Genomic DNA, 27,482 nt, shown 5'->3' on the forward strand with positions numbered 1-27,482 from the left:
TGAATCACTCTGGGATCCTGGGTTCAAGATGAAGTTGCAGGTCCAGCTCTTCTTCACCAGGCAAGGGGCAGCAGGCATCAGGTCAGCACAGCAGGGCTGCAGTCCCTTTAGGGAGAAGTTGCAGGTCCAGCTCTTCTTCACCAGGCAAGAGGCAGCAGGCAGCAGGTCAGCACAGAAGGGGTGCAGTCCCTTTAGGGCAGCAGTCTAGCAGAGTGCCAGTCCTTGTATCCGCACAGTAGTCCTTCTTCCTGGCAGAGAGTCCACAAGCCCAGAAATGTAGTGAATAATTAAAGTCTGAGGTATTTCTTTTATACTGCCCTTGTTCTGGAAAGTGGGAGAAGCTTCTAGACAGTGACTTTTAAATGCACAGAATTTCCTGCCTCTCCGGCCCTGGCTCCAAGCTGACTGAAGTGACAATGCAGGGTCAATAGGCCCTTTGTGGGGAGGCAAAGCACAGACTATTCAGGTGTACGTGGGGCTGCACTGAGCTCCGCCCCCTCATCCTGCCAACACATGGCCCGCTCAAACACATTATCCCTCTATTGTGTGACTGTCTGAGAGGAATTCATGAAGTTTACCTGCTGCTTACACCTAGTCATGTGACCCAAACCAGGCTAATGGCACAAAAGGGCAGAAAAAACAAACTTTCTAATAGAGACTATTTTAAAATTGTGATTTAAAAACCTGACTTCACCCAATAGAGCTTTTCACCCCAATTTCAAAGGAATAAAAATGAACTGGTTATTTCTTCCCATTTGATTATTACACTTATAAAATGTAATAAGGCAACTGCATTGTTATTCGATGGAAGAGATAAGCCGTGCAGTAGCGAAAAAAGAATGTAAGAGTTTTTCACAACAAGGAAAGGTAAAATATAAAAGTACATGTCCAACTTTTTTAAAAAATTGGTCTGTCCCTGGCCTACCTTAAGGGTGACTTATAAGTTTAAAAAAGAAAGAGTAGGACCTGTCAAAAGGTTTATTATGCAGGTCGAAATGGCAGTTTAAAACTGCTCGCACAGGACGCAATTGCAGGCCTGAGACATGTTTCAACAGCAACTTAAGTGGGTGGGGCAATCAATGTTGCTGACCTACTAGTAGCATTTAATTTACAGGCCCTGGGTACACGTAGTACCACTTTTCTAGGGACTTACAATTAAATTAAATATGGCAATTGGGTATAAGCCAATCTAACATGTTTCAGGGAGAGAACACAAGCACTTTAGCACTGGTTAGAAGTGGTCAAGTGCTCAGAGTCCTAAGGCCAGCAAAAATAAGTGAATCAAAATGAAGAGGAGATGTAAAAAGTTTGAGAGGAGACCTTCTAAGGCTGACTGGTCTAACCCTTGCCTCCATTGATTTCCATAGACGTGTGTGGCAATACTAGTGATTGAGCATGTGTGGTGCCTGACTTACTCCAAAGCGTGGTTGAAGAGAATTTCAGTCTGTTTTATCAGGAACACTACTATACTAGATTTGCATTTTGGAGTATATAAAGTAATGTAATTTTATTGGTCCACATTTGCTTCGTAAATAGACCCCACTGAGTGCTACTCCAGTGGAAGCTTTTAAAAAATTAAGATTGGGCTCTCAGACAGAGCATCATAGGAACCATATTGATGAAGGCTATTTATCCATCTCTCCACTGAAGAAGAAAATAATTTCAGCACTGCAGTTAGATAACTTGCCTCTGTTCAAGTCAAATTAGCCTGGCTTGAAAAACCACAAGTTAAGGAAGAGGGCCTCAGTGTGGCCTGGGGGGTTATCCTGTCTTAACTAAGTATAACCTACACAGACGAAAATATAGAGCAAGAGACTGTGTAGAATAATCACAAAGTTATCATATAAAATGCTTGTTAAATATTTTATGTGTTTATTTTACTTAGGGTAGAAACAATGCTTGGCTAAAGGACAGAGCTTATGATTTACACGCGGTGCAATGGCAATGTCATTAATAGCAATTGCACAGAAAAAGATGGGAAAGGATTTATACCGGACAATTCTCAAAGATGACTTAAACTTGAGAGTAATTTACATATGTTAATAACTCTTACATGTTTTAGCAACTTTACTACTTTGGGGTATTCACAAAATCCGAGTGTAAAGCGTGTCAAAAAACTGTACATTTAAATGTCTCCATCTGCTGAAAAAAGTGTGGAGCCAAATTTAAAAGTGTAAGTTACTAGTGGCAAAAATAAACAGTAGTAAATCCATGGAAGTTGGTTCATCAAAGTGCCAGAGGTAGTGGAAGTAACGTCACACGCCATGTGACCCTGCCTGATTTGTCACTGTAATTGACATTACAAACAGTTTGACCTAATGACATAACAGGAAGTGACATCAGCTGCCCTTTGACACAACCCAATAATGTCACAGGAAGTGACATCGCAAGGTATTAGACCCAATGACAGAAAGTGAAATCACCTGATCTTTGGACCCCATGAAACCATGGAAGCTACATTACATGACCTTTGGTTTGGTGCTATTATAGGAAGTCATGGTTCTAACGTTTTGTTACTTACATCATAAACAGAGGCTGGAAAATCTTTGCAGATATAAAAGGAGTACCCTATAAACATACATACTTCAAATCCTATTGAAAATGCAGCTACATACATTGTTTCAGGTAGTATCTTGAGATATACAATTATCATAAAGTAGCATTGATTAAGAACCTATCAAATCAAGGGCAACAGTGAAAAGTACGCTAGTCAAGTTAAAATCAGACATTTTCGATACCAAATAAGTGATAAAATGGAAAGGTTAATACAATTCACAAATGCAGTGTTCGACAAAAAAACAATGGCAATTAATGTATTAGTCACATTAACTAACTGATGGCTAGACCACTAGAAGGGTTGAATCTGAAATATGTACTGTTTAACTATCATCGCTGATGTTTTGCAGGAGGGCATTTGAAAATCTTGTGTCAATTCCAAAACTCAGATAAACTTTTCTTACTTTACTTGTTGCTTCTTTTAGAGTTTTGCCCAGGGCCTGCAGCTCACCGGAGTCATGATGACATCACAAGGGGACTCAAAGAGTTGAGATTCTAGTCGAGTTGATGTGACGACTGAGTCAGTCTCACTCTCACACTACATGCCCTGCAGCCCACCTGAGGTCTGACTGTTCGACTCAATCAGAGAGTGACAATTTAGAGACGCAAGTCACTCACTGCCCAGTTGGGACTGGGAGTCTGTTACCAAACCTGTGTTGAAGTCAATCGCTCACTCATGAGAAAAGTGACACCCAGCACCCACACCACACAGCAGGCATGAGTCCAACTTTGACTCTGTGGCTGCACGTCACACATTCTTTGCATCAAGAATATTAATCTTCTGCACTAGCCTAGATAAGTGAAAACTGCCACTAGACAAAACTCTCCTCTCTTTGCAGCAGGTTCATTACTAAATCACAAGAGTTATCTTGACAGTTTTATTGTTGCCCTAAAACTGCTGAACATGCAAAGTACTTTGCAGTGCTTTTAAAACTGCTGTATTTCTTCAAACCCAGCCCCACTAACAAAACCTATCCTCCCGGGGAAAACAGCTGCCTATTGCCCGATGCTCGATATGGCCATGTCTTGTTGGCCAGGACACCAGCACTCACTGACTGGCGTGTGCATGCCATGGCTACACGGATGCAGTGTTCGACATAAAATAATGGCGATTAATAGGTTATTACATTACATAAATGATGACTAGGTAGCTAGAAGGTTTGAACCTGAAATGTGTGGTCTTTAACAGTAACTTCTGAAGTTCTACAGGGCATTTGAAAATCTTGTGTGAACTCCAAAAACAGATAATCTGATCTTACTTTATATGTTGCTTTGTTTGAGGTTTGCCCAGGTCCGCAGTTCACAGGAGTCACAACAACCGGCACCACCACAAGGAAAGTCGGACAGTCAAGACTCTAGTCTAGACTCTAGTTGAGTCGATGTAATGGCTCAGTCAGTCTCACTCTCACACGATCTCATCTGCCCCATGGCAGACCCGACTTCCGACTATCCAACTCAGTCAGAGAATGACAATTAAGTGAAGAAAGTCACCGATGGCCAGATCCTAAACTTGTGCTGATACTAGTCATTCACTCAAGAGTCTTGAAATCCAGCACCCAAGCAGCAGGCAAAAGTTAGGCTCAACTCCAAGGTGCACCACATCAGCATGGCTTGTACTGTGAAGCGGGGGCTGGCCAATACTTTTTGCCTAGACAGCCATCATTGGTAGTGCTTTTGTGTGCTACCTGATTCATGGCCCTGGGACCCAGTCGGTGGTCCCAAACATGGTGGTACACATACTGCACCAGGCACCACGTCCTCCTCAAGTAGTGTAAGATGCAGGAGGTGCGTGGTTGTACTTACACACATGTGCTGCTAGCTGCAGCACGTTTAGTTAGTCACTGTCCAATCATGCTCAGCCATGCTGTACACACTTTGTGCTGATACGCTAAGCTTCCGGGCCCCGGCCCGCAGCAGATACGTACAATCTATCAATTCAATGACTGCGCCGACCGGCCCAACCTGAGGTCACCATAGCACCAAGGGAGACAAGCTCTTTCCCCCACCCAGAACCAGTTTGCAGGCCATCATAATGTCTCTGCAGGCAGAGCCACAGCACAGGCAGTGCAATCAAGCGCTGCTTACACTGCAGATTATTTTTTTGCCACCAGAGCGCTTGCCAATGCTGACAAACAGCTATGGGTGGCGAGCAAGGTGGCAAGGGTCGCAACAGGTGGCTTAGGGGTTACGGTTGTGCCCCTTGGCAACCCCTATTTGACATCCATGAGTAAACCCAGAACCAGACATGGCCAACAACTAGTACTACCACTATCCTCCCATAGAAAGTAAAGGAGGTAGAGATTTATAGGTGAATGTCATAGGAAATAATGTTATATAAAAATGAAAAGTTAAAATTATAAATAAATATGATCTAATGTTAAAAAATCAAAAAATAAATATCTTTATTTGTTAAATAAAACATATTTTAACAACCATTTTTGAATTTATAAATAATGTAACTTTCATTTTCATTAAAATATAATAAAAGTATTTGTAATCAATTCTATATATGACTTTTAATAATAATTAATTGATAATAAAAACATATTTATTTTACTTTAGGTGGGACTTCATTTTTTATTTACATTTCAGATTTTTTTAATTCAATTTAAGATATTTCATTTAAATACATATTTATTTCAGAATTTGGTTAGAAGTGCTGTAGCACTTTTTATTTCGTTCTACATTTAGAACATTTATTTATAATTAATTTACATTTATGCTTACTATAAACATATTTTTATAAATGGTTTTTTAGTTAACAAAATGTTTTGCCATAGGGAGACTGGACAGTCCATCTGGGGATCTCTCTGTGCTAAATTAGCAGGAAAATTTAAAAATAATGTAAAAAATCGATGGTATATTAAATCAGTATATACATTTTTATGTCAAATATTAATGTAAATTGAATGTGTATATATAATATATATACATTTAGAACAAACAAAATATTATTGCACTATTAGCTTAATTTTGAATAAATCTGTAAACCATTTAAACATATTAAATTAAATAAAAAGTATTTTTCAGAAGTTTTATTTAAAAAATACATTCCCACACTAAGTAAAGAAAATATTTCGATATGGTGTAATTTACTACTGGTTTGTGTCCCTTTTTGGCTAGAGTAACTTTAAAAGTGCAGTTTGTGAATAACAATCGACTTATTCTTTTATAGGTGAGTGAGTGTCCCTCCCTACACCCCTCCATACACCCCCTTATTCCTTTCTAAACCCCTTACATTTAGTAGTGAGTATACTTCTTGTTGCAGCTACTCTCCCATGTCTATCACACATTTACTGCTAAGGGGTCGATTCAGATGTCGTTTTGAACTATTCCGACTGAATCGGTTCCGGAATTGTTTCCGACTGACTTGGGTCCAACCGATCAATTACGGTGCTTCCCAACATCCTTCGGCCGGATTGGCATTGACTTTAATGGGAGCCTGTGTTCCGAACGAGAACACAGGCTCCCATTGAAAAAAGGTGATGGTTGGGGAATACCATGCACCCTGTGCCGGGCACCCCATGGTGCCTGCCACACTGTGCATGGTTTGTAAGAGAGGTCCCTTGGGTAGCCCCAAGCGCCCCACCTGGAAAGTCAGATTCCGACAGCCACTTTATGTCGGGCTGACCGAATCGTAATGGCTGTCCAATGCGGCCATGGTAATTGCTCGTTCGGAAACAGTGTCCATAGAGCTGTAAAAATCGGCTCAGAACAACACGGCTGTCCAAATGCCATTTGGAAACAATTTGGACAGCCCAAACGGTTTGCTTGCATCGTAATCGGTCTTCCAGAAAGGTGTCTGAATCGGTCGGAAAACATAGGTTCCAAATCGGATTTGCCGAACCTGAATCTAGTTTGGAGCCTTTCCGGTCGGCATTGTAAATGACCCCTAAGTAGTAAACGTACATGTGTGAGGATCTCCCCATAAAAAAGATAGGAGAGGTGGAGGTTAAGAATTACACTCACAGGTTTCTGAATTGCATTTTGTAGTACTACAACTTGCAGTTTGTTAATAGGCCTGTCAAAGTTGTAAATCTGTGCCTGCAGGTGTCAAACCTGGCATAAGTGTAGATTTATGACTGTCAGAAATTCTTAAAAGAGGTATGACTGGAAATCTGCAATAGCCATAGGTTTGTGATTTCCATTTCATATAATCAAACTTGCATATTTGCTTCTGTGAAAATCTGCAGCTAACTTTTACTTTTTTTTTCCATATGTACATATTTACCTGCCAGTGAAACCCCTTCAGAGCCGCCCCACAAATTTGGGGGAATTTTGAGTCAACTTCTCACCTGGTTGTCATTTCCGGGCATTTCTAAGCTTGGATAGGTTGTAGAGGTTTTTTAATGCTCCCAAATATGGAAGTTTGTAAATGTACACAGAGCATTCCAGCTATGAAACACCCACTCCTTGACCGCTCACTGCTCTTTTTTAGTGAGAGAATGTTACCACTAAAGGGGGTTATTGCTCATTTGGTCTACTTCCGCAAACATTTATAATATTTCTTATTTTTTAATTTTGCAAATTTTCAAATGATTACAATGTTTGCACAGTTACAAGAAATCATGAAGAAGCATTGCACATCTCCTACCCCTGCCTGAATGTTGATCAAGTGTCATTTCTCTGTATGAAATAGGTGACGAGGGGTCACTTCTGGCAACATTTTGCATAAAGTATGACTCTGTTTGGAGCAAGGACTATTGCTGTTTTCTAGTGTGGCCTTACTCTTCCTTCAGAGAATTCTGTAACTAGCGCGGGCTATTTCTTAGCCAAATTAGACAAGCTGTGGAGCTCGATTACTGACTAAATATGAATATTTGCAAACCAATTACAATTCTGGAGAATCTTAAAAACCTGATTATTTCCGATCACATATTTCTATGATAGAGACCACTGCTAGAAGATGGTTGGTCCTTGCATGCCTGACCAACTTTATTTGCAAACCTTTTTACAACACCTAGGCTTCAACTACACCTACAAGTTCACTGCACAATGGTTAAAACACATTTCCGATCCTTACATATCACAACAAACTCTTCGTATATAGGCCTATATGCACCCAACACTCTTCCAAAGATGCAATCCCAAAGGGATTCTTACAAACAAGATAATATTGGAGTGATTCACAATCTCGTCAGTGGTATGAAGCTCGATGTAGGTTTTGCAATACAATACAATGCATGATGTACCTTGATCATACTGAACAAAGTGAGAGGCTTCAGTGGCTTTTGTGGTGTACATCTTCAGGACATTGTCATCCATCAGGGCCGCTGCCCTGAACAAACTAAAGCACCCAGGGCTGCAAAGCACACAGCCCAGGACATGCTCCGAAGATTTCTGCAACCAATGGGCCACGGCATATTCAAACTTCTGGTACCACACCATAGGACCTATAAGGAGGTATTAGTGTGTTACATATATTTTATTATAATTCATAATATTTACAAGAGCCACAACATTCAAAATATCAATCATGATAATGGTACTACTCCAACTCCTAATAATAGCAATAATAATAACAATAATAATAATAATAATAATAATAATAATAATAATAATAATAATAATAATAATAATAATAATGATAATGGTAATAATAATAATATTAATAATAATAATAATAATAATAATAATAATAACAATACATACATACATACATACATACATGCATGCCCACATACATACATGCAAACATACAATTGCTGTGGGCACACCTCATTAGGACAAGTGTTTGGCAGTATTTGAAAGCTGTGCTGACATTTTAATGACTATCATGAGGCATGGTTACCTTAATGGAATATACTGCTTCCATTACTTTTTTTGGCTTGGGGTAACAAAAATAACACCAAATGTAACATTTTCACCTAAAGGTATACTTTCCTGTGTTACACTTGACCCTAATATCAGCCCAGAACTGTTTCCATATCAATCTGAAAACAAATTTATATGTGTACAGAAACGGTATACATGTTGGCTCCTAAAATAAGCCCTCTGCCTATACTACGATTCACAGGGCAGCATTTTGAGGATGAACATAATTATTTTATGAAATTAAATCACATATAGCGTTAGTGATAGCAGTCATTGTGTTAGTGGCTGAATAAACCCAGAGCCCTTTGCTGATGTTACCCATCTTGGTCTAATGGTGCTGAGGACATTAACATTGAGGGGCATATTATCAAGGGGGTTTATCTCCGCTTTTTTGGCTTTAAAAGCCTAGAAAGCGGAGATAAAATTATCTCCCCATTACCTAGCTGTCGCTAACACCAGTTAGCAACAGCTAGTAGGAGATAGCGACCATCTTGGGCCCCACTTTGCATGTCAGAGATATGTATCACTAATGACATGCACAGTGGGCGTGCCAAGATGTTAGCGACTGGAAACAGTCGCTAACATCGCTATCTCCTATTACCAACTTTTGGAGATATTCGTGCTAAGCGCGAATATCTCCAAAAGCTAACACCTGTCCTGAGCAGTTCTTAGCCATGTTATCCAATGGGAGGTGGATAACATGGCTACGAGCATTAGCTCGGTAATGCCTGAATATCGCTGACTTTTCAGCGATATTCATGCATTGCGGCCAATTTTTGTCGCATTTGCGATAAACCTTGGTAATACCAAGGTTTATCTGCGATAAAAATCGCCGCAGGTCGGCGATACATTTTTGTCTCTAACCAAGCAATAGCGATAATTATCGCTATTGCTTGGTAATATGCCCCTGAGTTATTTGCCCTTTCCCTTGTTATGCACCCTTGCATTACTTGGATTAATCATCAATGCCATATTACAATATTTTAATGAGAAGAGCTCCAGTTAGGGCACTCTGCTTCAACATTCCACGTTTCTCCTCTACAGGTGTCATTTTTGGGGGAAGATTAAGCCTTCAATGGGTGTAATGGTCCAAAGGCGTCATAGGTCCAGGGCTATCTTTGGCATTATGTGGCCGCTGACATGCTAGATGCTACTTGGGGAAGGGGAAATATTACGGCTGATTTAGGCTTTGGCTGCAGGCAATAACAGAAAACTCAAGCTGCGAGAGAGAGTGATGCCTTACAGTAGATTGTCAATCTAACGTCACAAGTAATTTATGTCATGTTTGCAATCAGACACTTAGGGCCAGATGTAGGTAATCACATATTACCGATTCCTAAATATCGAATTTTACCGATTCAGTATTTAGGAATCGGTAAATGTGATGTAGCTAATGATTAGGTACATTTTACCGAATCAGTAATATTCTATATTTACCGATTCGGTATTTACCGAATCGGTAATATGGGGAAGACTTACAAGGGTGGTAGGGTGTCACATTGACACCCTGTTGCACCCCTGAATAATGCATGGGTGCACATGTGGCAGACATACATGCCCTAAGGGCATGTATGTCTGCCACATGGCACTGTTAAAAAAGCACAAAATTGCTTTTTTAACGGCTTTCGATATTTACCACCAACTTGTAGTTGGTGGTAAATACCTATCCTTAAATGATAAATGAAATTAACTTGAGGGCTCCCTACATTGAGGATTCGGTAAATTACCGATTCGGTATCTTAAGGATTCGGTAATTTACCGATTCCTTAAATTACCGATTCGGTAAATTACCGAATCCTTCATTTTGGCCTCCTACATCTAAAAAGCCTAATACCGGTCGGTAACGCCCAAAATTCGGTAATTTCGGCCATAACCGACCAGTATTAGGCTACCTACATCTGGCCCCTAGACTCTTATGATTCCCAAATAGGGCTTAATGCTCTTTTTTAAAGTCAAATATTCACTCTAATAGTTAGGTAAAAGGTAATCGCAAGTAAATGAAAGCTCTTGCATAGCAGTAACCCTGGAAATTTTTTTTTGTCACATCATGAAACAAATATTACTACCAAACATTGTAAGGGACCTAGGGCAATAAATGAAAAAGGGCCTCATTATGACTTTGCTGGTCTCGGAGCAGAGCTGCCACAATGCCTCCCGCTCTGAGACCATTAAAGCCATCAAAGATCACCCACAGACTACATCTTATTTTTACTCTGGCAGGCAGTTCTTAGGCTGGCCCATGCACCGCAAGGGGAACGTCAAGTTCCTGCTGGGCATGAACTCTCAAGTCTCAAGTCCCTGCAGCAACTGGAGATGCATGCACACAGGGAGGCACAATATGTGCCCCCCTGCATGTACCCCTTGACGCAGAGCCCTGTAAGGCTCTCTTTGTTTCTTCACCACCACACTTTTCATGGCAGTCGCACCGCCATGAAAAGTGTCGCAGAGAGGAAACTCCTAATAGGCTTGGCAATGCCACTGCATATTAAGAGCCTCAGACCACTACACCACTGCCAGAGATCGTGATCCCTAGCGGCAGCAGTGGTTCCAGGGCGATCCAAGCGCCACTGTATGTGGACCGCCACCACGGGCTCGGGTACTCGTAATAAGGGCCTATGCCTCATAATCAATGAAATAAGAAATTTGTTGCCTGCTAACAAAAGGTTGACCAGAAAGTACATTTTTACATGCGAGAACAATCAACCATCCATACCGCCAGTGATGCTACAAGAATATTCCTACCAACTCCAGTGGGATGAATTCTACCGCAGGCCGCGCCTACATTGGGATACATCCTGAGTCGGTCCACTAGGAGCAGCAGAGAGGAGGGCTGAAAGTCTGTGTCGCCATCCAGAGCTAAAATGTAGGTGTTTTTTGCTTTAATCTAAAATGAGGGTCAAGAAACATAATTAAAGTTAAAAAATCCTGCTATTGTGAGATTTTACCGCTCCCACTTCACATTATGACTCAGATAATAAGCCATAGACAACAAACGTGCATGAGGACGCTTTGCTTTTTATGGCACTCCACTTCAAACATTCTAATTAAATTGTTCAAAATAATATAAATATAGTTGAAGAAAGAAATATAATTAATACACAGGGAAAGAGTGTGGATACTTTTTGTGGATATATGAAATCCAATCACAAACTATTTTGGTTGATTGAATTTCATGTCCATGATGGGAAATAGTTCATTGCCTGACACAGCAACCTTTATCACTGTATTATGAAAGTGGATTAGTGGTGGAGCTCTTATGTTACAAGAATGTTGTACATTTCTATGCAAGCAGACTGCAGTTAAGGCAGAACAATTATACTATGACGCTTTACAATAACAACAACACCACAGCAAACAACACAACATTACAATAGCGCTCCGTAGTAAAACTTTAACAAAAGCACTACACAGCAACAAATACAAACTACAAGTTTTGTGACTCACGTAAATACATATGCTCATTAATTTATACACTGATGTATGAAATTGTAAATCTCAACAGTTATTTATTCATGTATTTACTTATTGATATTATCTATGCCATAAAACTATTTCGGAGCCTGTATTATGAGGAATGATCACAAAACGGTTGGGTTTTGTGAGGAAGAATCATTGACATACCTGTAGCTTGATCTTCACTTTTCTAATACTCTTGCTTAATTCGTTTTTTTTAGAAGGCAGCTTTATGTGAGAATTCCTCTAGAGGGTTTTATTTTACTTTACTTCTTTCTGGTTCCTTTACGATAAGTTGGTGTTGTAAAAGGACAAACTCTTATACAGCCAGAAACAGACACTGATAAAGACCACCATTCAGAGCATTTATGTCCTTATTAGGCAGACTAAGCTGTAAATCTTAAAGAAGCAGTAAATTAGGTGTGTTAGTGGCTGTGTGTACCATTGCAGTATTGTGGGCTATTGTCTCTAGGATGCATGCATTGTGTCAGTGTTCTATAGATGCAGTACATTACGGATTCTCCCCAGAAAGCATTGCCTCATCACTAGGGGGCATATTATCAAGCCCCAGCGATAATTATCGCTAAGCGCACTTAGCGCTAGGATAATTATCGCCGGGTAGCGTGGATTTTTATCACTGAGATAGCGTGCTATCAGCAACGCTTATCTCAGAAGTGATAAGAATCCTCGCGCTAACTGCCAAATGAGAGATTATCGCTGGAAAACCAACGATAATCTCTCGAAGTTTGGCGTTAGCTTGATGATAGGGGCTCACAAACTTAGCCATGATATCCACCTTCCATAGGATATCATGGCCAAGGGCCAGATGTAGGTCGGCCAATACCAGTCGGTAACGGCCGAAAATCGGTAATTTCGCCTGTTACCGACCGGTATACATGAAATCAGATGTAGGAGCCTAATTTTCACCGAATTGGAAAACATGAGTCGGAATAATACCGACTCGGTAAATATGAGTCGGTATAATTCCGACTCGGTAAACATGAGTCTGTTTTTTACCGAAGCGGAATTTTACGAATTCATATTTACCGAATTCTTATTTACCGATTCGGTAAATAAGAAACGGTAAAACAATGGGCATGGAGATGTAGGAAACCCGAAAAATACAGAATTTACGGAAATTCAGTATTTATGAGTCGGTATTTACCATGGATTGAATGCAGGTGGTAACCAGGTGAAGGCCATAAAATGAGTCCCAAAATGCAACAGTGTGAGCAGAATGGTGGCTTTCTACGTCATTGCAAGGCGGCAAAGACTACAGGCAGCAGGAGAGAGGGAATGGCTAAGGGAGGAACAAGTGTACAGGCAGAGGATAACACTTTTCCAACTGACAGAGTCAGAAATACTCCAGAGGTACAGGCTACATCCCCAAACCATCCAGGACCTGATCAGGGACCTACACCCAGTCCTGGAGCACCCAACACCCAGGGCCCACGCCATCCCACCCCATGTGCAGGTGCTGTGTAGCTTACACCTGCTTGCCTCTGGGAGCTACCAGAGTGTGATAGCTGCAGTGGGTGGTGTGTCCCAGAGCTGCCTGTCGCGCTTCTTCAGGAGGTTTCTTTACGCCATGATGCAGAGGATGGAGCATTATATTTCATTCCCTGACACACCTGCGGAACTTGCAAAAACCAAGACTGATTTCTATCTACTGGCACACTTCCCACACGTGATAGGCTGCATAGACGGCACCCACGTACCACTCTGTCCACCTGCAGCCACAGAACACATATACAGGAACCGGAAGTCAACGCACTCCATCAATGTACAGGTCATATGCAACGCTGGCAGCATCATCACAGACATCGTTGCTAAATTCCCAGGAAGTACCCATGATTCGTACATATTTCAGAATAGTGGGATATACTCACGTCTAGGTGCCAGAGAATTTGGAAATGGATACCTGCTAGGTAAATGACATTGACACACCCTGACACTCACAGTAGAGAAATGTATCATGTACATGCAACTAATGTCAATCTTACTCCCCCCTAGGCGACAGTGCATATGCCCTGCGGTCCTTTGTGCTCACCCCCTACCTCAACCCATCCAACAGAAGTGAAAGGCGGTACAATGTGGCTCACAGATCTACACGCAACGTTGTGGAGCGCGCATTTGGACTCCTCAAGAGCAGGTTTCGCTGCCTCCACAAGAGTGGAGGGGCACGCCAGTACACTCCAATCCTGTGCTGCAAAATCATTGCGACCTGTGCCATGTTACACAATCTCGCCACCAAGAAAGGCACAGAGGTGGAGATCACACATCATGAGGACATTGATGATGGCACAGAACAGGCAGAGCCCCATGCTACAGTAGCAGCACCAGCTACAGATGGGAGACTGAGACGGGCAGAGATCACACAGCAATATTTCTGAGTAAGTAATGAGACACAGACAGGCTGTGCGTATGATGTACGTAGTTTTATTTTCACTACGCAAGTGCAATGATACCACACAATGGTTAGACGAAATAGCAATGTCCATGACTGGGTGGTCACAGTTAACACCACTGTGACCTGTCCTGTGGGTGGAGGGCATAGTCAATGTTTACGTCCATGGATTACAGGGTGGGACTGATGTGGCTGTGTGTCATGACTTTCGGTGTGGCCTGTCTCTGTTGAATGACGCCTACCGCTCCTGCGTATTTCTCGGACAGGAGTGCTTGCGCCACTCCTGCTGGTGGATTCCTCACTGTCAGCCACACATGTGTTGCCTCGGGTGGCTGTCTGTTGTGCGAGCATGAGCTCCATGGCAGAGGTCACTCTGGCCATCCCCACAGATAGATTGGTGCAGCACTGAACAATGGCATCCTGCATTGCCACTGAGCGTCTGCACAGCAGGAGGTTGCAGTGGCAAATCTGTTTAGGGCTTTTGTCTGCTGCCGCACATCCACACGAGCCTTGCGCCTCTCCAAGTGGTCCCTGTCCAACTTGTCGCACAGGACAGTCATGCACTGTGTCATGTCTGTAATGCCAGATGCCAGCGACTGCATGCTCTCAGAAATGTCTCCTATGCCCTTGCTTATGTCATTCAGCTTGTTGTTGGTGCTGCATGCCTGCCTCTGAACAGGGGACGGAGTTGTCGGGGCGGGGGACTGTGCAGCTGCTCCTGACTCCTGACTCCCAAACAAAAGAGGAGACTGAGGCTGTGGTGTGGTTGTCTCCTCAGATGACTTTGCTGCCTGCTCTGCGTCCTTCCCTCCTTGTACTGTGCTGGGACCAGCTTCATCTCTCCTCTTCTCCCTATCCTTTTCTGTGCTGCGCGATGACTCTCCTATGGACAGACATGGACATTGTGTCAGTGGAGTAGTTCACCTGTGTCTCTTGATTAAATCACACTACTATCAGACATTTGCCTGTCCCTCATTTGCTTATGTTAGTAGTGTGTCGCATCCCTTGCTGTATGGTATGCTGACTGCATAGAGGTATCTACCTATGACTACGTCTCCTATTATGCATTGCTGGGCATTAGTAATACCTGTTCTGGAATATGATGTAGGCACACAGAGTGTGGAAGGGGAATAGGTACATGGGTTCAAGACAATGTACATGCATCTTGCCTTGTTTCTTTGCAGCTCTTGCGGAGCTGTCTGCATCCCCAATGCCATGGATGGATTCAGGCTCAAGGGTGGTTCCACCAGCTCCTCAATGTCGTAGAGTCGTGGTGCTCGGTTTCTGCCTCCCCCTCTTGCTGCAGCTTCTTTTCGGTGGGCAGCTAGTTTCTTTTTGGTAATGATGCGAAGGTCATACCACCTTTTTTTTAAATCGTCTATTTCACGGTGGGTGACACCAATGGCATTTACCTTTGCTTGAATGTCAATCCAGGTAGTGCGCTTGATGGACTCCGCAACATGCAGTGATTGTTTCCCAAACATCGTGCTGTAATGTTGGACAACCTCTGCAACAAGCACCTGAAGTTCTTCAGGGCTGAATTTCAATTTTCTTCTGCGCTCTGCTGCATCCCTCTGTCCATCCTGACTCTCCATGATGCTGTACAGGTTAGCTCAGGGAAGCCTGCTCCTCAGTCTGTCCTCCTGCTCTCCTGACTGTTGGTTTCTGCACCTGCATGGGTGTGGACACTCCCAGGTACTGGGGAGGGGTGCTTGATTCTGATTGGTTGATTCCTCTGTACCTTTGGTTTTGGGTGTGGTTGGTGTTCCTGATTGGTTCACAGGCTCACATGTTTGTCAGTTTCAAATTTCCGATTCGGTATTTACCGAATCGGTATTTTCCGAATCGGTAAATTCCGAATCTGTAAAACACATTCATTCCTATGGGCCATGAGTGAATCCGAATCGGTAATTTTTACCGATTTTTTATCTACATCTCATTTTCCGATTCAGAAATACCGATTCGGTATGAGTCGGTATTTTAGAATCGGTAAAATGAATTTACCTACATCTGGCCCTAAGTCAGGAAAATACCAGGTGTGAAAAAAGCAGCGCTGCTTTTTTTTATCACTAACAGGGTTAGCGATATCCTTCATAATAGAAGAAATGTCGCTTAACAACATTTCTCCTATTATTTTTCTCTGGAACGCCCCCTTTGCATCTCATTAGTGATGCAAGGGGAAGCGTAGAGAAAAAGGGTGCTAACATGCGAATTAGCGTGTTAGCACCCTGTTGCTGATAGGGAGATAATTTTATCTCCGCTTTCTTGGCTTTTAAAGCCAAAAAAGCAGAAACAAATCCCTTGATAATATGGCCCACGGTTCGTGTTTCTTAGATGCAGTAAAGTGGGATAATTTCCCTAGGGAGCAATGGAGTGTGATAGGTTAGTTCCGCTGGCCAGCAGGATAGTAAAGTTGGTTCGTTTACTTAGGAAGCCATCCAGGACAAGTTGGTGTTCAAGGATACAACAATAGCCTTGAAATTTGGACAGAATTCTCAAACGTCACACTTTGCTCACTTTATAAAGTTTGCAACATTAACCAATCTTGCAAGTGGGGACGTGGCCAAGATGGCAGCCGGTGAGGGCATGTTTTGTTGAGCTCGGCACCGAACCCAGCTACATCCTGCATCAACTCCGCCTTGGTGCCTGCAGACCCAAAGCAGCGAGTGCGTAATCACCCCTGGAGTTTACTTGTGGCCATGGCCCGGTGATTTGAGGCCGGTGGAGCAGAAGGTTTGGGTAAGGTTTGGCCACCCGGCATGACCTGGTAGACACTGGCTGTGGCACTGGATGCGACCTTGCCTCAGAGACCATGCTTACCCAGTTGTTTTGGCCGGGAGTCTTGGAGAGCGCAAGTGGTACGGGCAGGGACAGCTCCTAGCCAGGAGATTAGGTTCCTCATCGGATGCGGGGTCTGCAAGTGCAGGGCAAGGCCTCTAATAAGCGGCTGCAGGACATGGTGAGTGGACAGGCCCCACCTGGCAGTTGGAGCCTGCTTGAGACGTAGTCCCCACGCCTGTGACCTGAACCGCAGGTTGATGCAGGCGTGCGCCATTGAAGGGATTGGCAGCTCGTGCTCTAGGGGTACCCGGTGGATGCTGGCAGCAGGGGAGGGTATCCGATGCCTGTGTTCCTGGTGCAGGCCTGTGATGTCTGTGTGCCTAGGAGCTCAGGCCCCAAACCTATTGTCACTGCAAGCTGGAGTGCACAAAGAGACCTGGAATAGTAGGTGAGGCACTCAACGGGTGTTTGCTTGACTCTTGGATGGAAGTGTTTCTGCCTGCACTGAGGTTTACCTGTTGCAATATTGTGTTCGGCTGGCTCCGCCTGAATCCTCTCTACCTGCATTGGATTGTCAGGCTACTTACTTGTGGAGTCCTTCTGGCTGAAATGCTGGGCCACAAATTCACAATGCTTAATGGGCATGGCACTGCCCAAGGCATGTGCACATACCTGAACTGCACTCCCAGGAGGGGGGAGATACTTGTGTACTCACCCCAGACTGTACTGGGTGAGGGAGGACAGAAACAACCCTCTCCTAATTAGAAGGTGGAACCTGAGCAGACTGGCCTGGTGGTGTGAGGCAGGGGCCCCTCTCATTTTTTGTCCCAGGATGGTGAAGCACAAGGGTGGCAGGCCACTGCTCTTGGCCTCTGGAGAGGGACCTGGGCCTTCATCATGACAGCCCAGGGTACAGGGACCATGACTCAGTTGGAGGCAACTTTAGGGCAGCACTCGGAGCAGTTCGCCAATATTTTGCTCGCTAGTCAGGACACTAATCCCACCTTGAAATAAAAGAATAGACACAATATCCCTGGAGTTGTCCCTATAGGGGGCAGACCAGCAGAAATTGTCCTCCTGGGTGGATGACATGGAGTCTGCTCTCACGACCATGCTCCCCTCCCTGCAAGAGGTCCAATTGCAAGTGTGGCTACTGCAGGCCGAAGTTAACCTCCCGCAACTACAAGCAGCGGAGGCAGAAGGTAGGTCCCGCTGCAATAATGTTCATCTTATTGGGCTACTGGAGAGGGCTGAAGGGCCCAATGTGAAACTGTTTCTTGAATAGTAGTTGATGACAACAGTTTTAGTGGGGAGGGTTCCTACATTCTTCTCCATTGGGTGGGCCCATTGAACCCAGCAAGGCCCACCCCACCAGGCGTAGCCTCACGGTCTGTGATTGCGTGCCTCCAGAATTACCAGGAATGAGATTTAATACTGCAAGACTTTTGCTCCAAGGGCCCATGGCATTGTGAGGGAGCGACAGTGTCAGCATACCCAGATTACACAGTGGAGGTTAAGCGCCGCTGCAGCCAGTGCATGAGGGTCAAGCAGCAATTACATCAGAATGGGGAATAATTACACACTGCCTGACTGCGGGTGAGTGCAGGAGACGCAACTAATTTCTTTCAGATGTCAGAGGAGGCTGCCTGTAGGCTGCAGGATGTGCAGGGTCTGGGAAAATTATGCAAACGCTGACCAAGACATCACCCTACTAGTGAGCAGGTGGTTCACAAGAGGGCTCAGGTGGTGGTGGATGCCCTGTTGCACAGTCTTTACTGCCTTTACTGCCCTGTCATCTAAGTGGGATTCAGATTTCGAATCAGGTTCTACTGTCTCTGGAGTGCCTGTGGGGAATGGAGTGTGGGTCTGGCTCTCCCCGTTTGGGTGATGATATTGCCTGAGGAATGCTGAGTACAAGACACCGCAGGAGATTAATTTGATATAAGGGGGATGTTCCTTGCTGTTTGACTGTGGGCCTGCCAAATGAGCCAGGTGTCCCGAACACCAGGGCACACTTTTGAGGAAGGGGCAGGATTTAGCAAACTGGAACAACACCACTGCCACGCTCTACTTTGTTCACGAGTTGGACATGTTCATAATGTTAATGGGTGTATGCCAGTTGGCTTTCTGTTTCCTTGTTGACGGCTGTTTCTGCTGTAGTTTTTAACCCTGGCTCCGGTGACAGCTCAGCTCAGCATCATTTGACTCTGGGCAATAGCTCACTTAATTTCCACGACAGCCCCCAGCGCCTTGAGACCCGTAAGGGTGAGTATTTCGAGCTTTACAAATACAGATTTACATTTACATTTACAGACATAAATAGGCAGGCTGTGCACTCTTACCTTGCACGACACAGCATACACATGGTGCTTTTCCAGGAAACTAAATAGGTGGCTGAGGGAATGTTTATGGTATGGCACACTCAGCCTTTTCGTGGGAAGCGCTGAGCTGTATTGCTCTTGGGGTCCCTTTTGTGGTGCATGCTCAGAGTCAGACCGCGACGGCCGACATGTGATACTGGAGGGTCTGTTGGACGGAGACCGCTTTTTATTTGGGTTGATATATTCCCCCAATGTACAGCATGCTGACTTCCTGGTGAGATTATCCCTGGCTCTGTTGCTGCATACCCAGGTGGTGTGTGTTTGGACCAGGGATTACAATTGTGTTCCGGATGTGGTGCTGTACCACTCTGCTCTTCCCATGGAAGAGGCGTCTTGTCACCAGTTGCCGTGCCACTTTCAGCGGTGGATGGATGGCATGCTGTTTCATAATGTGTGGTGATTGCAACACCCAGGCGCCAGGGAGTACTCATTTTATTCCCGATGGATGACGTACACACACAATTAGAACTTTTCTTTTGCTGTGATGCGATAAGTGGACACGCAGTGGTTATGGACCATTTGGAACACACTATCTCTGATCACTGCCCGTTACTGTTGAAGATACACTGGGGCCGAGAGTGGGCTGTGATCACCATGCGGTGGTTACAGGTGGAGGCCCTGCAGTACCCCTGGTTCTGAGACACCATAGCCTCAGGTCTTACACAATTTTTTAACAGAACACAGGTTCCACTGCATCTCATTCATCGGAGTGGCAAGTGCATAATGTGGTCATGCAAAGCCAATGTATTGCTATGATGTGGAGGGTGAGAGGGACCGTGTGAGGAGAATTGTTGGACACAGAGCGGGAGCTGTACAACATTAAGCGGGTAACCCCGACATGCGCAGATAGAGTGCAGCCGATACAGGAGCTTCGGCAGCAACATAGGGAGCTCTTAGCCTGGCTCGCAAATCTTGACTATAAGGAATATACCACCCGCTTGCAAGATGATGGGGGCCAGGTGGGCAGAGTGCTAGCATGACTGCTGCGGGAGGACACACCCCGCTCCCCAATAGGGGTTATCCGTACTGAGGAGGGCGAGCTGAGTATTCCCAAGCTGATATAAAAACAGCATTCATGGCATACTACTGCACATTGTATGCAGTGCGGGACACAGCTACCACAGGCCAAACCTGTGACTTTCTGCAGGAGGTCCCCCTCCCCCATCATACGGGTGGCAGCAATACACAAGGCCATCTCGCAAATGGCATGCAATAAAACACCAGGGACTGATGGCTTCCCGATAGATTATTACGTGTCGCTCATAACTTTACTTCCCCCACAGCTACAGAAATTGTATAAGGAGCCGGTGGAGGTAGGTATACGTCCGCATACCCTCAGGGAAGCCTTGATTGTGGCACTCCACAAACCTGGGAGGGACCATCAGGATGTGCAATCATACCAGCCGATTTCGCTGTTGAACTTTGATGATAAGATACTGGGGAAGATCTTGGCAAACAGGCTGCTGCCTGTTGTAGATAAACTGACCCACCCAGATGAGAATGGGTTCATACCGGAACGCAACACTTTATGAACATCAGTAGACTGCTGAACTTGATGGGATCATAAGAGGGGGATTCTGTGAATAGATAAGCAGTGTCTCTAGATATTGAGGAAGCGTTCAACACCCTCGGCTTGCATTATCTGTTTGCACTGCTTGAGTACTTGGGGATGGGCCCGGTCTTCCTGGGGTGGGTGCAGACCCTATATTGCAACCCAGCAGCACTTTTTTAAACTAGCCCATTTATATCTGACTGTTTGGACATATGTTTAGATACTAGACAGGGGTGCCCACTGTCACTGCTTATTTTGACACTCCCCGTGGAGCATTTGGCACCCTGTCTCCGCATTAAGGTTTGGACGTGGGGAGTGCATGCGTGAGATGACTGACATGTAGTGTCACTGTATGCGGATGATGCTCTAATCTGCTTGCAGTATGCCAGCACTTCCTTAAGACTGCTCATGTTGATGCTTGATGTATTTGGGAATTGTCAGGCCTGTGCATAAATTCAACCAAATCCTGTGTGTTCCCGCTCCGATGAGTGGAGGGAACACAGGTGAGAGAATGTGATACCCATGCGACTGGAGTAGTGCTTAGATACACTTAAATACCTGGGAGGGAACATCTATCATTGAGATGCAGACTTGGGGCATGGAAACTTGGACCAGGCGGTTATCTCCACATGGGACTCCCTCCCCTTCTGACTGTCATTGCCCTTATCTCCAATGGCCGAGAGGCAATTGAGATGATGCTGATTTTACCTCACTTGCTGTATCTCACTGTTGCCACTCCTTATACCAGGGCACGTCTTCAGGGGCCTTAATGGGCGGCTGTCAGACTTGATTTCGGGGCAGGGCAGGAAGAGGGCAGCACTGCTGATAAGGCAGATCCCTTTAGTGAAGGGCAGCCCAGGGACTCCCAATTACGAACTTTACTACACCGCGAGTCAGTTGCAGTGGGCACTTCGCTGGCTTTGTATGAACACCATCTTTCGCAGAGAGGGAGGTTGTTCAGCACATACTGGGGCGGAGCTGGTCCTCACATGGCTGCAGCATACTGCCCGTCCAGGTCACCCAGAGAACAGACTGATGCAGACTGATGGAGGTGGCACGTAAGTGTTGGCACAAATGTGTTTGAGGTAGATAAGTCACCCATTACATGCGTCCCAGTTATCGATTTGGCAGCTTCCTATAGTAGTAGATTTATTTGATCAGAGTGCTATGCACATCTGGAAGGAGGTAGAGGTATTACTCACCAAGGAACTGTATCAGGAGGGGACACTGAGGTTGTTCCAGGCTTTGGGGACCGCCTACGGAATATCAGTTGGCACCTGTCATGCTGTGGGGGAGGGGGGCTGAAGAGCCACGGATGACTCTCCTGTTGCAGGTTTTGCTCATGCACAAGAATGTCAGGAAGACAGTCACTGTTATTTATAGCACTCTGCATGAACAGTGCTGGGCAGCAGTGATGCCAGCCAGGGCCAAGTGGACGGCTGGACTGGGTGCCGCGCTGTCCGATAAACAGTGGGTGGGTGCAACAGTGCATGTGAAAGAGGTAACCATGAACCTACATTTCCATTACATGCAATTTAACAACTTGCACCAGGCCTACCTGACACTTCAGCACATCCATAGGATATTCCCTGGGGCTCCACTGCAGTGCCTGCTCTGTCACACACAACTCGTTGACTCTTACCATATGGTGTGGGCTTATGTTTCTGCTTCTCGCTCTGCAAGTAAGCAGAAGGCAGGGTATGCCTGGTTGGGGCAGGCAGGAGGGTATGCCTGGTTGTGGGCTGGCGGGTGGGTGAGTCAGGGAGGAGTGGCTTGCCCACTGTTGTTTGCTCTGACTGTTTGGTCGGCTCTCTGGGGCCAACCAAACCAGTCATGCTCACTCTACATTTTCTCTATGTAGGCTGCATGCAGCCTACATAGAGAAAATGGCCTCCCTACAGGTACCCGGCTGAGCACTGTCCTACCAATCACAAGACTGCCATTGCAGCATTGTGATTGGCTTAGGGTAGGGGAGGGAGGATGCATGCTTCCTGTTCAAGCAAATAGGACCCGGCCAGGAACCAAGGCGGCGCGGGACCCCGTAAGGTGCGTTAATAAAAATATATGTTAACCACGCCCACGCGAACCCCTGTGCGATACTCCTCCATCCCACCACCCACCAGTCATAAGAGCCGCGACTGGGCACATGTATATCCTGAAACTAGGGGGAAAGGCAATGAGAGGCTGCCCTGAGAGGGGACAAGTTTGCACAATTGTTGGTAACTTGTGATATTATTGCTGTTCTATGATCCTTCACATTATGACACTGTTGAGGTGCTTTGGGCAGCCCGCAGCCCATCTCCTACTGGCGTGCAGTGCCCCTGCCTGATTCTTTTGAGCATGTGCTCTAAATTTGTTATTAGTGCCCGTGATAGTGGACTGATGCCAGTTGGGGAGAAGCGTGATTACCCGGTGATAAGTTGTGCACGATCTGAGCGAACTCCAGCATTGTGGATGGTGGAGGACCTCAGCTCACTCCAAGAGTTGTTTACTGTTATACTGTAAACTCCATTAAAGAGATTTAAACAAAAAAATCTTGCATGTATGAGAAACACTGAAACGCGCTTGCGAATATTTCCTGTAAAAACTTCCTATTAGAAGAAATTTACTTAAGAAAATGTCTCTGATTCTAAGTTTTCTCTTTGTGTAGTTTGAAACTTTGCACGTTTCATGAATATTAGAAAGATCACAGAGTTTAGAAATTATAAAACATAGGAGTCATACAGTCAAAAGCTTTGTAGCTCCACACAGGAAACAGACTCATGAGAAATGGGGTGGCTGCATCATGGAAATATGGTTCATGGTAGTGGGATTTCTATGTGTATTGTAACACGATAAACTGGATAAAATCGGGTTTCAGAGGACATCAGATGGTAATAACAAACAGGGGTAGCATAAGGAAAAATAGTAGGGAAGGTAGAGTGTTATTGCCAGATCGCAAAAAATACAACACAAGGGGGGAGATTTACTATTTTTACACGTAGCACACTGCAGCAGCTGCAAATGCTGTGCTGCACTACTTGAAAAGGAGAGAGGAGGAGAGCGCCCAATTTAGTCAAATAAGGCACTCTCCTCCCCTCTCACTAGCGCCTGTGCTGAAATCATCTGCCGTGCGCCAAAAGAGACCTTTGCGCCATGGTGCAATGGTGTCTCGGTGAGTCCAAGATAGGTTTTGTACTGGAAGGAACACTTCCAGTACAAAATACTATGCACAGACTCACTTTAACAGTTTTCCCACTTTCTATGCGTGCTGTAAAGTGCAGCACATATAGAAAGTCGGAAAAGGAAGGAAAAATTAAAGAATTTCTCCTTCCTTGCGCCTACTTGAAAAGGGCACAGTTTTCTCATGCTAAACCCAATCTACTTTATTTAATAAATTGAGTTTAGCATGAGAAACCTTGAGTGGCTGCATGGGAACGCCAATGCTTAACCCTTGGTACACCCCCAATGGAGCAAAGTAGTTCCAGAGCAGCGCTATGTGCTGCTTCACATTACTTTACAGTTATTTCCAGTTCAAAACAAGCTTAGTGCTGGAAAATGAATTGCAAAAAAAAGATTTTTGGCTGATCTGTGACGCAAACACGGCGCAAAATCATAGTAAGTCTCCCCCAAGGTGTGAGGTAAGCCAAGCATAATAGAGGAGACACAATATTTGGAGGTTAGGGAAAATACCTTAAAAAAACGAAAACTAAAGAGATATAAGGATAATATAAATGGGCTGACCAGACAATAATACTGGTGAACAACAAACCTGGAGCCGTGTTTCACCGAGAATGGCTTATAGCAGGTTGGACTCACCAACCTGGTGAAGGCCATTCACGGGGAATAATTTGTGGAAACCTGTTGATTAAAAGGGGTCATGATTAGTAGTTTCATTTAGTATGTTTTTCTCTAAAATCACATACAACGAAGTTGTAGTGTAGTTTAGTTGGGTTAATTTCTTAAGAATGGGCTAACTGTATGTATTTTCGTGTAATGTGTGAGTGCCACTCGTGTTTTGTTTTGTGTAATGAATTATTGCCGCCAGACTACCTTTCAGTGTATATTACACTGGAAATAGTAGCTCAATCGTATTTCAGGCAGACCTAAATCTACACCATCTAGAACCCTAGGCAAATGCTTTCTTTCTGTCCTTCTCTCTTTGGTTCTCTTGCAGCCATTTTTGCATGCTTTCTAATACACCCTCCATGGTTTACGTGCATTAAAAAAGGAGGGTGAGGATGATAAAAAGTTTAATGACCAAGAAACTCTTTGAAAAGAGAATTTAACAATGCCTACTTCTCCTGTGCCCTTCTTCTGGAGACATTTGTTTGGCCTTTCATTATCTGAGTAAGATCTAACATCAAAAAAGATTCAATCTTTATTGGCTAGGATAAACAAACCATTGCCAGTCAGTACATAGTACAATGCAGTTAATATTTACCTGAAAACCAACAAGAATTGGGAACCCTAATGTGTTTACTCTTGCTGTAATTAGGCGAGCAAATACAATTTAAATAATTTGGCACATTGTTTGAAGGAATTTAACCACAGCTCATGTCCATTTATTAACCAATCAGGCTTGGGAAGTCTATAAGTTCCTCTGCTTTAAGCCCCTCTTGTTCTGCTGTTCCGTAATAAAGTACCACACTGCCAACCTTTCACACAACTATGCCACATTTATTCATGCCCTATGCTCCAACCACAAATAATGGAATTCAGAAAGAAGTACCTGTAACTCTTGTCTCATAGTTTCTTGGCTTTCAGTCCCTTGTACTGCGTCTCGGTAGAGTTTCCATCCCAACAAATAATAGAGGTACATAATCTGAAAAGACAGCATACACGGCAAGCACTATGATTAGTAATGTCATCATATTGGTGAGTGTTAAATTGTCAGTAAGTGTGTTTGGGCACAAAGGGCCATTGGGAAAAGGCTCAGAAGCAGACATGGAGAAGGGATATGCTGACCTCTTTGTTACCATCACAACACATCATTTCTAATCCTTCTGCACATTTTGTCTTAAACCTCCATTTGCACCATGTCAGTTATATCTGGACACTGGGGCATATTACCAAGCAATAGCGATAATCATCGCTATTGCTTGGTTAGAGACAAAAATGTATCGCCGACCTGCGGCGATTTTTATCGCAGATAAACCTTGGTATTACCAAGGTTTATCGCAAATGCGATAAAAATCAGCCGCAATGCATGAATATCGCTGAAAAGTCAGCGATATTCATGCATTACCGAGCTAATGCTCTTAGCCATGCTATCCACCTCCCATTGGATAACATGGCTAAGAACTGCTCAGGGCAGGTGTTAGCTTTTGGCGATATTCGCGCTTAGCGCGAATATCTCCAAAATTTGGTAACAGGAGATAGCGATGTTAGCGACTGTTTCCAGTTGCTAACATCTTGGCACGCCCACGTTGCATGTCATTAGTGATACATTTCTCTGACATGCAAAGTGGGGCCCAAGATGGTCGCTATCTCCTACTGGCTGTCGCTAACTGGTGTTAGCGACAGCTAGGTAATAGGGAGATCATTTTATCTCCGCTTTCTTGGCTTTTAAAGCCAAAAAAGCGGAGATAAACCCCCTTGATAATATGCCCCACTATGTTTAGAGGTGGGTGTAAAAGATGAATTCACAGTAAATTGGCGGTAGTTGTGCTCCAGCTTGTGGTTCCAGGAGCGGCCCGTGCAGCTAAGAGCCGTGGGGTCGGGTTGGGGGCGTGATTCAACAGATGACCACAAGGGAAAATTAATTAAATAATGAATTTTTCCTTGTCTTCATCTATCGAAACTCCCCCACCCCCCTTCGCCCCACCGCTCTTACCATCACGGGGCACGGCTGTGTGGTTCTTCCACTTCATTTGATTTTCTGACAGCTGAGCTTTTTAGCCGTCAGAAAATCCTTGCCCATTACCAACCTGCAACAAGGCTTCCTTCCATCATAAAAGTGTCATAAGGCCTGACTTATTTAGGGAAGACCTTCTAATACTGATTTATCTTGTTTGAAACAACATGACAGACATAGTGGACAGATACAGGAAAAAACAATATTCCTCACACACACAGAACTAATTCCCAGAGTGCCCGGGCCTTTGCTACTCTGCTTCACAGGAAAAAAACTTTGCTTGGTTGATGATAACTAATTTACCTAACCTTAAATCAGCCCCCTTGCCTTACATTTTTATTTGCAACGGATTGCAATGTGTTTATCTCCTGGATTTAGTTAATTATATCAGTGGAATTAAAGAATCCTATATATTTTTTTCTTGGTTTGAAGATAACACCCGTCATAATAGCGATGCCAATAAATATTAAGTTCAAATCATTGAAAGGATTTGTGGCAGGAGTTAAGGCCATAAGTGCAGATACTGAATCCATGACAAAATCAGTCGATGGAATCTTCCATGGAGCTCAGAAGAGTCCTATTATGACCAGCCACATTATTTGACAGCTATGAAGTGTGCTCTCAGTTGTATACAACAATATGGAACTGAAACATACTGTGAAGAAGCAATATCTGTATCACAATATCAATAATCGCTATATC

General features: G+C 44.2%; 1 protein-coding gene across 1 annotated transcript in view; it reads right to left on the bottom strand.

Annotated features, from left to right (window-relative positions):
* LOC144762616 (chitin synthase chs-2-like) overlaps positions 1–27,482 on the bottom strand; it is a 350,513-nt gene that overhangs the window by 187,435 nt on the left and 135,596 nt on the right. Inside the window, exons 8-10 of the mRNA XM_078647843.1 lie at positions 25,656–25,748; positions 11,113–11,254; positions 7,749–7,949 (exon numbers count right to left, since the gene is read on the bottom strand). Of these exons, the coding sequence (XP_078503969.1) occupies positions 7,749–7,949; positions 11,113–11,254; positions 25,656–25,748 (436 nt within the window). The remainder of the gene's footprint in view (positions 1–7,748; positions 7,950–11,112; positions 11,255–25,655; positions 25,749–27,482) is intronic.

The sequence above is a fragment of the Lissotriton helveticus genome, chromosome 6 (assembly GCF_964261635.1).
Source record: "Lissotriton helveticus chromosome 6, aLisHel1.1, whole genome shotgun sequence".
Taxonomy (NCBI): domain Eukaryota; kingdom Metazoa; phylum Chordata; class Amphibia; order Caudata; family Salamandridae; genus Lissotriton; species Lissotriton helveticus.